The sequence below is a fragment of the Ambystoma mexicanum genome, chromosome 5q, assembly GCF_040938575.1.
Source record: "Ambystoma mexicanum isolate Mex_15411 chromosome 5q, UKY_AmexF1_1, whole genome shotgun sequence".
In the NCBI taxonomy this organism is placed as follows: Eukaryota; Metazoa; Chordata; class Amphibia; order Caudata; family Ambystomatidae; genus Ambystoma; species Ambystoma mexicanum.
Window position 1 is genome coordinate 1,049,838,815 of NC_090933.1, and position 13,937 is coordinate 1,049,852,751.

At 45.9% G+C, this 13,937-nt stretch overlaps 1 protein-coding gene across 4 annotated transcripts in view; it reads right to left on the minus strand.

Moving 5' to 3' along the window:
• Positions 1-13,937, minus strand: part of ENPP2 (ectonucleotide pyrophosphatase/phosphodiesterase 2) — a 1,757,842-nt gene that overhangs the window by 261,270 nt on the left and 1,482,635 nt on the right. For all 4 annotated transcript variants that reach the window (XM_069621550.1, XM_069621549.1, XM_069621547.1 and 1 more), the window contains exon 19: positions 1,480-1,528. In XM_069621550.1, the coding sequence (XP_069477651.1) occupies positions 1,480-1,528 (49 nt within the window). The remainder of the gene's footprint in view (positions 1-1,479; positions 1,529-13,937) is intronic.

Consider the following 13,937-nt stretch of genomic DNA (forward strand, 5'->3'; position numbering starts at 1 on the left):
ATCACTAGTGCACAACGGTACATTTACATGGCCGGCTAGTGCCACCATTATACGAGGGCAACATGGGCAGCCATCACTGTTCCAAGAAAGCCTAGCATCTTTATGATATAATGGCCTAGAATTAATTAGGGAATAATAGGATGCCATCACTAAGTCATCAGGTAATTTAGGAAACATAAGCCGCCACTAGGGTACAATGGTCCAGTATTACTAGTCTGTGACAGTTTTCACCACTTATACACAAGCTGTCGAATTCAATAAAAAGGTATTAGCATACTTGATTGTGGCCAAATTGTCCTTTTCCGATTTGACCAAATATTATTGTTCGTATACTTTAGGAATTTCGGTCTATTTTAATTAAATATAGATGTGCGGTGGAGTAAGGGAATAGTTTAAGGTGGGGGAAGTGGGAGGAGGGGCGGGGAGTCTCCCCCAACATTTTTGGGAAGAAAAACGAACAAAAGAATTTGGTCAAATCGGAAAAGGTCCATTTATTTTTGTACAAATTGACCTAAACCTTAATCAATATTAGTTCAGCATCTTTCCCAGACCATCATTTTACAGCTTCATTACACAACTGTCTTAGCATCACTAGGGTTTCATGGTCTAGGATCGCTAGGCAGGAGTGGGGAGTGATCTAGCTTCAGTCAGGTGTTAGCTGATTATCGCTGTGGTAATATAAACAAGCACCTACAGGGCATGGGTGCTGAAACCAGTCTGAAGAGCCAACAACGGCTTCTATTTGGTTGTATGAGGTGACTTCAGCAAAAGATCAGCAAGAATCTGGCCTCAACACTTGCATGCTACCATTGCGACTTCTACAAGCTTAAACCCACAAAAAGGACAACTCTTTAGTTTTTGCTCTGAGGTTAAGAATTAGGCATACCAGTTGATTTTAAAATATAGTATGGCAAAAAAAAAAGAAAAAATCTGGAGCAGGATTGTGAACGGGGAAAGATCTAGGTGTGTGATTTCATATGACATATATAACTAATGTACATTGGGAAGCAGATCGTGTAGCCAGGGTGGAAATAAAATGTGATGCTACTCCCAATTCATTCATGCAACTAACTTCTATTGTACATGGGTACATATTGAGATTCAGTCATTCGTGCTGAAAGACCCATGCAAAATGGACCATAAAAAACGAAATAAAGCTTTCTGTACCATTGATATTTAGAGATTGGCTGCATGGTTTTCAATATTGTTGTAGAACAAACCTTTGAACTTTGTCTTTTACAAATTATACTAGTATATGTAAAGCTGCCAGAGCTGCCAAGTCCAAATAAACAGACCATTACACGTTTTAACCTCACACCTAGTGGAACGCACCAGCTATTTTAACTGTTGCACTCTTCAAACATAAATAACCATGACCTGTGCATTTCACAGCATTGATTACCAAGGTACGTTCACGTGCCACTTGAATTGTATACAATTAAACAAGTCTGCAAATGGACAGGAGGCTGCTTTCCTTACCTTCTGTTCCTTTGAGAGGAAGGCGCCTATTGAGCTCTTCAGCTTTGTTCTTTGAAAAAAAACAAAGAAAAGCAAGATAAATAAACAAGGAAATCATACCAGCCTGTTCAATCTACGAACTTATCTTTAAAACTAGAAATGGGCTGTGGCAAAAGAACAAAGGAGATTTGCTATGTACATGCAGAAGAAACTGCCACCATGGGAACCTCTCTATGCCAAAAAAAATCCTTTTTCAGCATAGCCAACCACATTACTCTAGTCGAAACCTCAAAAGCCACAAGACGTCGCCAGCTTTGTTGCAACTGCAACTTGTGCGGTTCAAGTATGTACAGATGCATCACATGCTCCTTTAAGTAACCAGTTTATGTGAACAACGAAATTAGCTTTTTCAATCCATGCACCTGTTTGTCCTCTCCAATTTTGCAAAATGTGCTTATGTTTTAGAGATGCCAACTCCACTAAAGCCCTTACTGTTCAGTCAACCTTGGAGACCTATGCCCCTTCCTTGAGCCAGGAAATGGTACCTAATGTGCAAGTGTGCACAGGGATCCAATGTTGAGAGGTCAGTCACAAAGTAAAATTGTACATTTCATTAAAAAGGTTACGCTAAATAAAATCTATGTCACAATTTGCACTATTTCTGGTTGCTGTTTTCTGTGGGCCATCGTAGAGGCTCTGTCAATCTCCACAGCCCAGCCATTTGTATATGTTCATGCACTAGACAGGGAGCAAAAAACGTATTGGAATCTTTACGGATGTGTGCATTGTGTGAACAATAAAAAGTTACTCACAGTAGGGACTGAAGTACTCCTAGCCCAACGCCCCCTTTTCCGCCGTACTACATGGGCATCTCTGCATAGGGACGGAACCCTTTTGCCCCGCATAAATGCTTTTCCCCTTTAAATTTACAGTGTGCATGGGCACCGCCGAGGGCGTGACCACACCGCTCAAAGCCCACCCACCAGCAGTTCACCTCAGGTCCCTCAGCAGCATCGGACACCCGACGGTCCATCTTGGCAAACCTCTTACTGAGGAATGGTCGGTGGGACGTACAGAGGAACGGTGACTAGGAGTACTTCAGTCAGTACTGCAAGTAACTTATTACTCCTACGTCCCATTCCCTTTCCCCCATACTGCATGGGCGATTAGACCGCACCATACAGGTTGGGAGGAGTACATCCCTTCATGGTTTGTTGGCAAACAGGTTTCTTAACACTGCTTGACCAAATGCAGCATCTGACTTGGCGCTGGTATCCAGGCAGTAATGCTTACAGAAAGCGGATGGCAATGCTCAAGTTGCCGCTTTGCTCATCACATCTCATGGGACTTGCCACTGAAATGCCACTGCTGTAGCTTCGCTCTGATGGCATGAGCAAGCATTACCATTGGGGGAGCTTTGTTTTGGAGCTGTTGGTAATTGTGGCTACTATCCACCTAGCTATTGAAGCTTTAGAAGCCTGTGAGCCAGGGGAAGAACCTCCAAAAGGTAATGAAGAGTGCCTCTGATCTTCTAAATTCCTTAGTCCTGTCTAGCTAGCATTTTAGTGCTCTACGAAACACCAAGGCAATGTAAAACCTTGTCGGGTTTAGAAGTAGGGTCTGTGAAAAAAGGTTAGACGCCCAATCTCCTTATAGAGATGAAACACGGACACAATCTTGAGAAAGAACTTAGGACCACCTTGTTTTTGTGAAACACTGTATACGGTTCATTAGCAGATAATGCTTGGCTCTCGCTAATTCTATGTGCTGAGGTTACTGCCACTAACGGCAGGGTTTTATAAGTAACCAATCTGATATCCGCAGTACTCTTAGGTTCAAATGGCTTATGAGCCAGGGCTGCAAGAACCACAATGAGATCCCAGATTGGATGTGGCCTAGATATTGCGGGTGTGTGGGGGGGGGGTACATACTAGTTAGTCCATGTAAATGCCTCCTAACCACTGGGTTAGCTGAGGAAAATAGCAGCTTCTCAGAGTTCCTAAATGCTCCAATTGCGGCTGTTAGGGAGAATTCTCGTTTCGTTTCTGTGCTAATTTCCTTCAACCTTGGACTCTAGGACTTTTTAAATTTTACCCTGGAGCGAGTGAGCTCTTTTTCTCACTCGCTCATGTGTATTGACCGGATTTGAATTGTGTTTCCTTGGTGTTTGGAGTCTGACAACTCCAGAGGTATCTACATTTTGTATGGTGACACAGAGTCCCTTCAGTGCAGTGTCACAGAGAAATCCTTTAGATTTCCCAATACCTTTTTTCGTGCAAGCTACTGTTCCCAAGAATAGTAAAGTGAAGTGAAATTGGCTTTACTTACCTTTCTCTTTGTAGGTCCAGCAGACACCATCTTATGTTGAGTGCTGGGGGGTTACTTAGTAGCACCTTTTCCTACCTACTCAAGTAACATGTTTGATGTTACCCTCACTACTTTAAATGGCCGGTGGCAGTGGTTTAATGTTCCTACCATTGTGCTTTTCTACCGCAGGCTGAATCTTCAGCTGCAGTATAGCACCCATCAGTGACCATTTTGTCAAAATGGCCCGGGTCATCTTTTTTTGCCATTTTCTGTTTGTGAGGTCTTTCTTGGGTTTTACTCTAAGCGCCAAGCCAGGTTTGAGCCCTTTGTTCATTTTACCTTTTCGGGCTTCAGTACTGAAACCTGTGTCTGGAAGGGCAAGAAGTGAGGGAGGTTCCTGAAACTCCCCTGTCCTTTGTCTTTAGGAATGCCTGAATGCACCCAGTTCTGATTGGATGGCTGATTGGAACAGCCACCCTGCTGTTTGAGCGACTGCTAGGCTGTGCATGAACGGGAGAAACCTGCTTAAAAGACAAGGGTTTTGGGACTGAAGAAAGTTGACCACTGGGAAGAACAACCAGACAAAGAAACCGTGAACGAAACTTGCTGCATCCTCCTGGACCTTTGAATGGCCCGGCAAAGCCCTGCTGCTATGCTGAAACTCATTTTTCTGATCGACATGAGAAGCTCCAGAAGGGACGATTTCTTCCCTTGGGTTAGTGGGGCCAACTAACCCTAAAACAAACTCCACCGGACCATCTTCCCCGACTGGCTGTACTTCTTTGCTGCTGCAGGAACAGAGTGCCAGGGGTCTAGAAATCCCTAGTCAAGTGCAATGTCTGTAAGCGGGCCGGAAGCTCCAGGAGTCTCCCCAGGACCCCCCAGAAACAGGACGACTAGAGCTTGAGTGCTCTAAATCAGAGTGCAGGACTCAAGGGTGAAGGAAGCCCAACTGGTGTCCAAGATCCGCGGTGGTGCTGTTTACCGAGCGCTGAAACAGCGAAGTGCCTCTGATTGAAAAGAGCATGTAGCTGCCGCCGATCTCCAAATTGCTGCAGCAGGAGTCCTGACGTCCTCCCTCTTGTCCCCACGACTGAGGCCCAGGCACCCAGGTTCTGTACCACTGCAACCAGACAAAGGTACTGTTCTGACTTGGGCTACTACCTCAGTGTCTTTAGCTTTGCTCTTCTCCATTGAGACTTGCAGTAGATGCTTTGCTAGAGTTAATTTTAGCTCTACCCTCCACAAGTGTAGCAGCTTGTGACCCTACAGTGATTTTTCTTCAAACTCTCTAACTTTGTACAAGACTTTGCTATCAAAGAAGTGCCTCAGCTCCATAGACTATGCTCCAATTGACTTTGGCTGGCCTGGCTCCCTGCAGACTCTTCTAGTCCATCTGACTTTGATATTTACTGTGCCTCAGAGGTGATAACTTGGTTTCTAACTATTATTGCTGGGACAGGTTTTTGTCTAGACTTCATTGGAAGATTTAAGTGCTCACATGCTCTGAGAACCTGTTTAACCTTTTTCCTTCCCTTAACCTTTCCTTTCTACGAACCTCAGTGTACTGGTGATATAAATGCCATTACTGTCCTAGTTTGTGAAGTCACCCCAGGGTGTAGGAAATGTGTAAGAAGCATCTCTAAAGAGTATCTACTAGCTTGGTGTTGATTAAAGTATATTTGAGACATACAATGCCCGTTTTAAAGAATGTTTATTTAAAAACTGCTGTTAAATACATATTTATAAGTAAAACATTGCGTGTAAGTGTTACTTGGCTACTTGAATTTGTGGATTTCATTGCTATAGCTCTAATTTACCCCTCTTGAGATAAGCCTGGCTGCTCAGTCACACTACCAACTTCTGTAGTACAGGCCTATACCAAAAGATGGATTACCTAATACCAAGAGGACAAGGGTTTCGTAGTCTCCCACAAGGTTACTACATCAATTCCTGCCTAACAGTGGCCAGGTGTGTTTGGAAAGTATCGACAAGCACGCTCAACTGGGCTAGAGATACCGAGAAGGATAGCACCTAGTCTAGCGAGCATGCAAGTGAGTTGACCTCATCACTTGCCGAAAAACAGAACCGAGACCATTTGCTTTGATATTGTACTCTAGTAGATTATTTGAGCATTTTGAATTATTTTAAGATTCTGGTAGGAAAGGCCCAGATGGGTTAATGTTAGCTTCTCATGAACCACGATGAGAGGACAAGTTTGAGAGGGGCCGGGTGACCCCAATTAACAGGTGAGGTCTCCCTGTCTAACTGAATGGGCGTTAGTTGTGACAAGTGAATGAGGTCAGATAACAGCACACTTGTGCTGGCCAATGATGGGCTATCAGAATCATTGAGCAGCGCTGGGAGTCTATGACCCTGCGAATGACCCTTTGAAAGAGAGGAGTTTGAGGAAAGGCATAGCACCAAAGGCCATCCATGTGATATTGAAATGCATCCCCCACAGACCTCTGTCCTTCAGCTGTCCATGAGGCGAACCAAGAAAATGTTGTGTTGTCTTTTGTGGGAAATAGGTCCACATCCGGGTGACCCCAGGACCTGAATACCATATTGACGGCTACTTGATCTAACTCCCACTCGTATGATGTGGTATCAACCCTGCTCAATCTGTCTGCTTTGTATTGTCCTCCCCCGGCAGGTGAACTGCTCTGAGGAAAATATTGTGAGACAGAGCCAGTTCCATTTTTCCACTGCCAGTTTACACAGGACTGGAGTCCTTGTTCCTCCCTGCTTGTTTATATAATACATTAAATGTGGAGATGTCTGTTCTGATTACTATGCTTCTGTTCCCACAATTGAAAAGATGTCGGGGCTAGAGCTATGGGGAGAAGTTCCAGAAAGTTTATCTGGTGCCGGCTCTACACATTGGACCATTTTCTGTGTACAGAGAGAAATCCTAATATCGCTCCCCACCCGTCCGTCAACAAGTCTTTCAACATAATACCAGAGTGAGGGGGCGGACAGAGAATAGCTATGCGCATCAGAATTTCCACCAGACCAGGTTCTGTTTTAAAGAGATTGGGATGGGAATTCGGTCAGATTGATTACCTATTTCTTGGTCTCAAGACTTGGATAACTGAATTTGTGTGGATCTCATTTTGAGCCTGGCCAAGGTACCGTGAGAAAACACAATTCCATCAGACCCAGCAATGCAGGCATCCCCACACACTGTTGGAATGTCTGGAGAGAACATGATTGATTGCTATACACTATCCCTGAGTCTCTCCTGTGTGGGCAACATCCTCTCGGTGAGGGTGTACCATTGCATGCCCAGAAAGATCAGGTCCTGAATTGGCATTTATTCCGATTTTTTGAGGTTTATTGAGAAACCCGTGTTGAATAAAACTTGCATTAATTCTGACTGGACCATTCTGTACCCTTCGGAGAGCTGAATCTGATTAGCCAGTCGTCCAAGTAAGGATATATTGTATAACCCTCTTGCCTCAGGCAGGATGCAATTGCATTCATCATTTTTGTAAATACTCAAGGATCTCAGCAAATGCTGTGTGGCCATATGGCAACATGTAGGTAGACCGTTTTTCAAAAGTCCAACCAGACTTCATAAAAACCCTATCTGAGGCAGTACATAAGCCCCACTCTTAGTATAAGGCTGTACCACCTGAGAATGTTTTGGTAGCATGGACAGAGCAGCCAGGCTCATCTTAGGAGGGAGAAAGGGCTGTAGCTTGCTACAATGAAATTGTGGCATACATGTGGTCTAAAGAAACACTGCTTATTTAGAGGAGCAAGAAGCAAGTCAAAGTGAGTCCAACCTAAGGTTATACATTCAGGATAATAATATACTATTCTTGGGGAAGACCACCAGGTTAAATATACCTTTAGAATACAATCAGTATTTCAAGGGTAGTTGACCCTGCCAGTCATGCAGTGACACTCAAAGAAATCACATAATAAACCAACCCGGTTACAAGTATACTGCTTGCAACATTACTTTTTAGAATTCGGTTCAGAACTAGTAAAACAACTCATACTTTCTGGAGGGCCCTTAAGCTACTCTATGATAAGTATGAACACACCAACTATTTCAGACTGCACTAAGCAGTTCAAGGAAAGCAAATCCCAATTACACTTTAAGAAAGACACAATGTATTTCAAGGCACATAATGGTACATAACTATTTGCTACCTAATAGCTAGTTATACCCACTATACCTTTAAGAAGTGCAGAATATGGTTTCTAAGCAAAGTAAGAACTTTATGAAACTATTTGATCATAGCGCCAAAGCAATTCAGAGAAGCACAGCCCAGGGTTACAAGTTCAGAAGAGCAGCAGCTAATCAAGGTGGATTTGGCGCCTTTTTACAGCAGCCAGATGAAGAACGAATATCGCTGGTCGGATTCTCTTCACTCTCTCGGTCCTGCACTCTGGTGAGGGGACTTCAGTGATTCGAACCGTGTCTCGGAGGTCCAGGAGGAGTCCACCAGAGATTCAGACGTCGGGAGACCATGCACCACACTCTGGCTCAGGGTCCTAGGGTGTTGGTGGTTTTCAGCAGAGCACGTTGTGGTATGGCTCAAAATGCAGGTCTTTGAGATTAGTGGATCTCACTAGGCTCTTGGTAGGGGTCATGTTCGGGTCCCCCAGGTCGATTGGAAGGAAGGGTTGCATAAGGCTCCGGTTACACAGAAAGCTCCCCAGTTGCTGGAAATCACTACAGACATCTTTTCTTCATCTTTGGTTTCAGCTCCAGCTGTCAAATTGTCATCAGCTTCCAGGATCAGAGTATTTATCAGGAACTACGGCACAACTTCTGCAATAATTCCCTGCAGTTTACAGAAAGTGGCCGCCTGGCTGCTCCCACCCCCACCGGGAGTTGGTTCCTTTCAGGCAAGGTGTAAGACAAAGGGCTGCAGAGTTCTGGACTCCTCCCTCTTCACCTGCCTTCTCAGACACTCTGGACCTTAGGCAGGGAATACAAAGGATTCCTGTTGAAGACAAAAATTCCACTGAGGTCATTCCCACCTAGAATGGCAGGGGAAGAGTTAAAAAAACAACCAGAATACTTAAAAATGGCAAAAGAGAAGAAACCCACAATTCTAGCAGAATGGTGGCCCTTCTGTGCATCACCAATGCTGATTTAACAGCCTGTGAGTAAGAAGACTAAAAAGTCACTAAGGTAAAACCACTGCCACCAGCCATTCAAGAGAACTTGCAATTGTAACAAAAATACTGCAGTTAAGTATGCATGGGGATACATTGTATCCCGCCCAGCACTCCACATAAGGTAGGGTGTGCTGGCTCACTATATAAAATGTAAAGGGGATGACAATCCCTCTTTACCCCTTGGGAACAGTAGCTCACACAAGTACATTAAAGAGAAATTATCAGGGAAGCCCAAAGGGGCCACCCACACGAAGCCCAAAAGTTATAGAAAACTAACTCCAACCATACACTATGGAGAGACTTGAAGAGTAAAAGACCAGGTGAGAGGGGAAAAAAGATTCCCCTTCCGAGCAAAACGTTCTGGGGTTGACACAGGTCAGGAAGATTTATCATAAAGATGAAAATCTTACTTAACAGCATCCTTCTGGTCCAGGGGCGCACAACTGTTAGGACTGATTTTGTATACTCTGGCCTGGGCTGACAGATGTATAGAGGCAAACCTATATTGTGACAGGGACAACTCTGGGAGCTGTAGCCAAACCAGTTCAAGGTGGCAGTGACCAGTGGCCTAGGCTAAGTCTTGAGAGGTGGTGAGCTTGTTAAGGTTCCACAATGAGTACACACAATGGGAATCACACATTACACTTACACAGTATGTATAAAAAACGTATTTAATTATGGCCAAACAACACTATGAAAACATGTCTAACAGGTAGAAGCATCACACAACACTAATAGAATACATATATACAGTCAGTAGAGTAGGGCATAATACAGATCAAACCCCTGTAAAAGGAAAGTGTAGATTAGTTTATGCACTACAGGCCCAAAGTAAATTAGCCCTAGCTTCATAAGTTGTCTCGGCCTTATGCCCAAAAGTTCAGGAAATGTTCCGACAATTTGTAACGTGGGAAAAAATGAAGGCAGGGTCTCTGGTGTCCAGTGAATGATTCCAAGGGATAGAGGACAGGTTATACTAACTAACAAAAGTGTCTCCAACTTTCGGGAGGCTTGCACGAGCAAGCAGTGGCAAAGCCAAGTATTGTAAAAGTTTTAGAAAAGTTAGCAAAACGTTTAAAGGGATTTTAGAGGCAGGTAAGAACCACTGTAACTCACCCCCGTACTCCGAATCTTCACAGGACTTGGCAGGTCAATGGAAGAGGGTCCGAGGTAGCTTTTCCCGTTGTCAGCCTCAGTCCTTGATTTGCAGGTTCGAGCAGATCTCCGGTCAGTGTCTTTGGCTGGTGCAAGGACTTTGTGGCATAATGCAGCAAAACACGATGCAGGACCCCTCTTAGGACTGGACTCTGGTAAGCTGTTTTGGACGATGGTCACCAGAGCACTGCGAAGCAAAGGGACTCACTTGTCGCGGTCGGACTTTCCCTCCTATCTCGGGTCCCCTTGATGCTAGGCCTTTGAAATGTCGCTGAGGTAAGTCTTCTAGGACAAGCCGAGGATCCCCCAAGTTCAAGGCTTCAATGCGGAATGGTGACGTCAGCAGCATGGTAGCCCAAACTCAGAGCACTTCCGAATGGCTCTTCTTCGCAGGGTACTGAGCAGACGTCAGGAATGGATGTTCGCTCCACTCCACGGGTCGCAGCTCCCTCGCAGGACTGCTGAAGATCAAAAAGCAAGACGGGGCTCTTCCAGGACAGCAGCAGAAGTTGGTTGCCAGGCCTCCTTCAGACGGGTCACGGGTCTCCACACGGGTCTCACAGTTGGACAGGAGTCTTGGCTCCTTCAGGTTTCTGAGTGGGTGCAGTGGTCCTCTTATCCCAAAAGCCAGGTAAGAGCAGAAACTCCCACTAGCTAATAGCAGAACTAGCCCCTCACACACCCCAGGAGTGGTCCAATCGGCACCACTGCCAGGAACACTCATGCATATCACTCAGACACAATAAAACCAGTTTGCGGATTGGTACCAGACAGTCCCAGCCCACATCCTGCCAGCAAACAGATAGCCCTCCAGTAGCCCGCCAGAAGCCTCTGCTTTCCCGAGCACTGAAGTTCATATAAGGATTTCCCTGGCCTCACCGGCGAGGAAGAAGGATAGAAAACAAGATGGCCAAAGGACAAGTGAAAAACCTTGCGGCATGGGCAGGTTTGGTCACTAGCCACAGTTTATATATATATTTTTTTATTTTTAGGTGCTTATACAATAAGATACTGTTTCAATGCACCCACAGGGCAAGGGAGGGAGCAGTTGTGAGAAATACATTAAAATACATTAAAAACACAAAATAGGAGCAGTGGGGGCGAAGAGGAAAAAAGGACAACCCTACTATGCCTTGTGAGTACTCAGAACGGGCAAGTGCATCAAGGAAAAAGACAGGGGGCCAGTGCTGTGGTGTCTGAACTCATGGGTGAGCCAAAGATGAAGTGCAAGGGGTGTAAGTGCGAGCCACCAGAGCGGAGGGTGTAAGTGCAAGCGCAAGCTGGGCCAATTGAGTGAGGGAGGTCAGGGCCCAGAGGATGCATATGGGCCCAGGACACCAATCGCAGCGACTGGGAAATTAGCAGGGGAAAGAAGAAGGGAAGGAGGAGGTGAAGAGGAGAGTCTTAAGGAGCTTCTAGAATTTAAGAATATTCTGCTCAAGGCCAAGAGGAAGGGGGAGGCTGTTCCATAGGAGGGAGCCAGCTAAGGAAAGAAAACAACCAGCTGCCCTCTGTTTAGCAAAACACTTTACACACAGAGTTAGAGCCAGAGGAGCGTGGTGGTCTAGAGGGGGGGAGTATTTAGTAAGATAACATTGAAGATATTTTGGTCCCCAGGCCCAGACTGCCTTGTGAATGATGCAGAGGGGTTTTAATTTAATCTGTGCAGCAACTGGGAGCCAGTGAAGACATTTGCGTTCAGCAGAGATGCGGTCCCTGGACTTAAGGCCCAGGATAAGTCTTGCTGCCCTTTTCTGGATTAGCTGGAGGGGTTGCAGAGTGGAAGACGGTATTTTCAGGAGGAAGTTATTGCAATAGTAAAGCCTAGGGAGAAACAGGGCTTGGGTCACATTGAGCCTCTGGGGGAAAGTGAGAAAAGGGAGAATTCCATTGAGAAGGAAGAGCTGAAAGGGGGACTTCTTGGCAATGTCCGGAGTTTGAGGGAGGAAGGAGAGGGAGCAGTCGAAGATGGCACCAAGGTTTCTGGCTTCAAAGGAGGGCGCAGGGGGGAGAGCTCAGAGAGGCAGGCCAAAGTGAAGGGAAGAAGGAGGTAGCCAAATCCGTGGGCTATGGTGGATAATACCCAGCGGTCTGACGATATTCCCTCCCATGCTGAAAGGAACAATGTTAGCCGGCCCCCGACCGGTGATGCATGGGAGGGGACCTGAATCTTCGGGTCATTTGTTGGTATTGGGCGTGGAACCTTTGGGGCTGGAGCCGCGACCTCTTCCCCTGCCACGGCGTTGGCCTCTTTGACTGAACTGGGTGTTGTTACCCTGGTTAGAGGGCCAGTTGGTAGCAGAGTAAAATTACTGTTGGTTTTGCTGCTGGCGTTGGCCACGAAAGGAGCGTCTATTGCCATAGCCGCGTCTGTTAGGCGTCCTAGAAATTTGGTCAAGAGTTTTGATGGTATCAAACTCTTTCTTCGCATGTTCTTGGGCCTCATCAACTGCTTTCCCAAACAGATGTGTTTCTTCTATGGGCTTATTTATCAGGGAAGCCTGGGTTTCCGGCTTAAATCCCGAATTGCGCAGCTAGACATGGTGTTTGAGAAGTGTTCCCTGAACCAGGGAACGGCCAGCTGTCTCTGCGGCATCTAAGGAGTTCTTTACGATGCCCTGGTTTACAAGAGTTCCCTCTGAGATTGTAGCTAACAGGCGTGAACGCAGGGGTTCTGGTGCGTCCTCTGCTTCGCTGCGCAGCTTGCTCCACTGTGCATCTGCGTAGCTAGCTAGTAGGGAATTGTTATTTGCAATCCTAGTTGAAAAGGCGGCAGACGTCGTGATTCTCTTCCCAAGTGCGTAAAGCTTTTTGCCCTCTTTGTGAGGTGGTGCCTCACTAGTGGATAGTGGTACCCCTGCTCTTTTCCTTGTATTAGTAACTACGAGGGAGTCCGGAATAGAATGGCCTCTGATGTGCAACGGGTCAGAGGACGAAGGGCTGAAGAGCTTTTCTATCCGAGGGTTGACCCCTCTGACTAAGGCAGGATTGGAAAGGGAAGGAGTTATTCTTCTCTTTATAGAAGCCAGGAGCGGAATAGACTGACTAACAGGGGCTTTTTCTTTAATAACTTTCTCTACAAAGTCTATGTCAGGAAGAGTCTCCCCTGTGTCTATTTCAAAATGCGCTGCTGCCTTGCGCAATAGTGCATTAAGTGAAGGTTGGTCATCTATGGGAGAGGTGTTTCCAATAGGTGAATCCTTGGGAGGAGAAGGGTGAAAGACATCAGGGTCTGAGTGCACTGATGGGGATTGCCAAGGCTGCGAGGTAGCTGTATCTTCTTCGAAAGCTCCTGCACTAGTGTAAGGATCTTCTTCAAACCCCTCTTCCTCATGTTCTTCCTCTCCACCCAAACACTCATCATCTTCCTGGAGGTATTGCTCCTCTTCCGTGAGGTCATATACGTCTGTAGAAGGGGGAAACAGCCTAGAAATTTTGACCGTAGGGTCATCCTGGGGCCATTCTCTTAGTCTTTTGGGTGTGGGTGGGTTTTGGTTTCCCAAAAATCTTTCCATTTTCTCCATACAAGAATGGAGTCTTTCAAGGGTCTCATGGGGGACCCCTGAATAGTCTAGAGGGGGGAAATCAGTGTTTTCACCTTCAAAACGCTTAGAACGCTCCCACAACGTCGAAGAAAGGTTTCTGTCGCCATCTGAAAAGCCCTCCGGTAGTTCCGAAGTGCCCTTAGATGAAAGGGGAAGTTCCTGGCTACTCTTATGCTTTTTCGGCGTTTCTATAGCTTTTTGTGCGGTATTCGACGTTTGTTTCGTCGTCCGCTTACGTGTGTCTTCGGAAACAATTCTCGCCAGGCTCTCGACAACGAGTTTGTCAGTAGAGGACTCTGGTGTCGACGTTGCCTGCGTTACGTGTTGTTC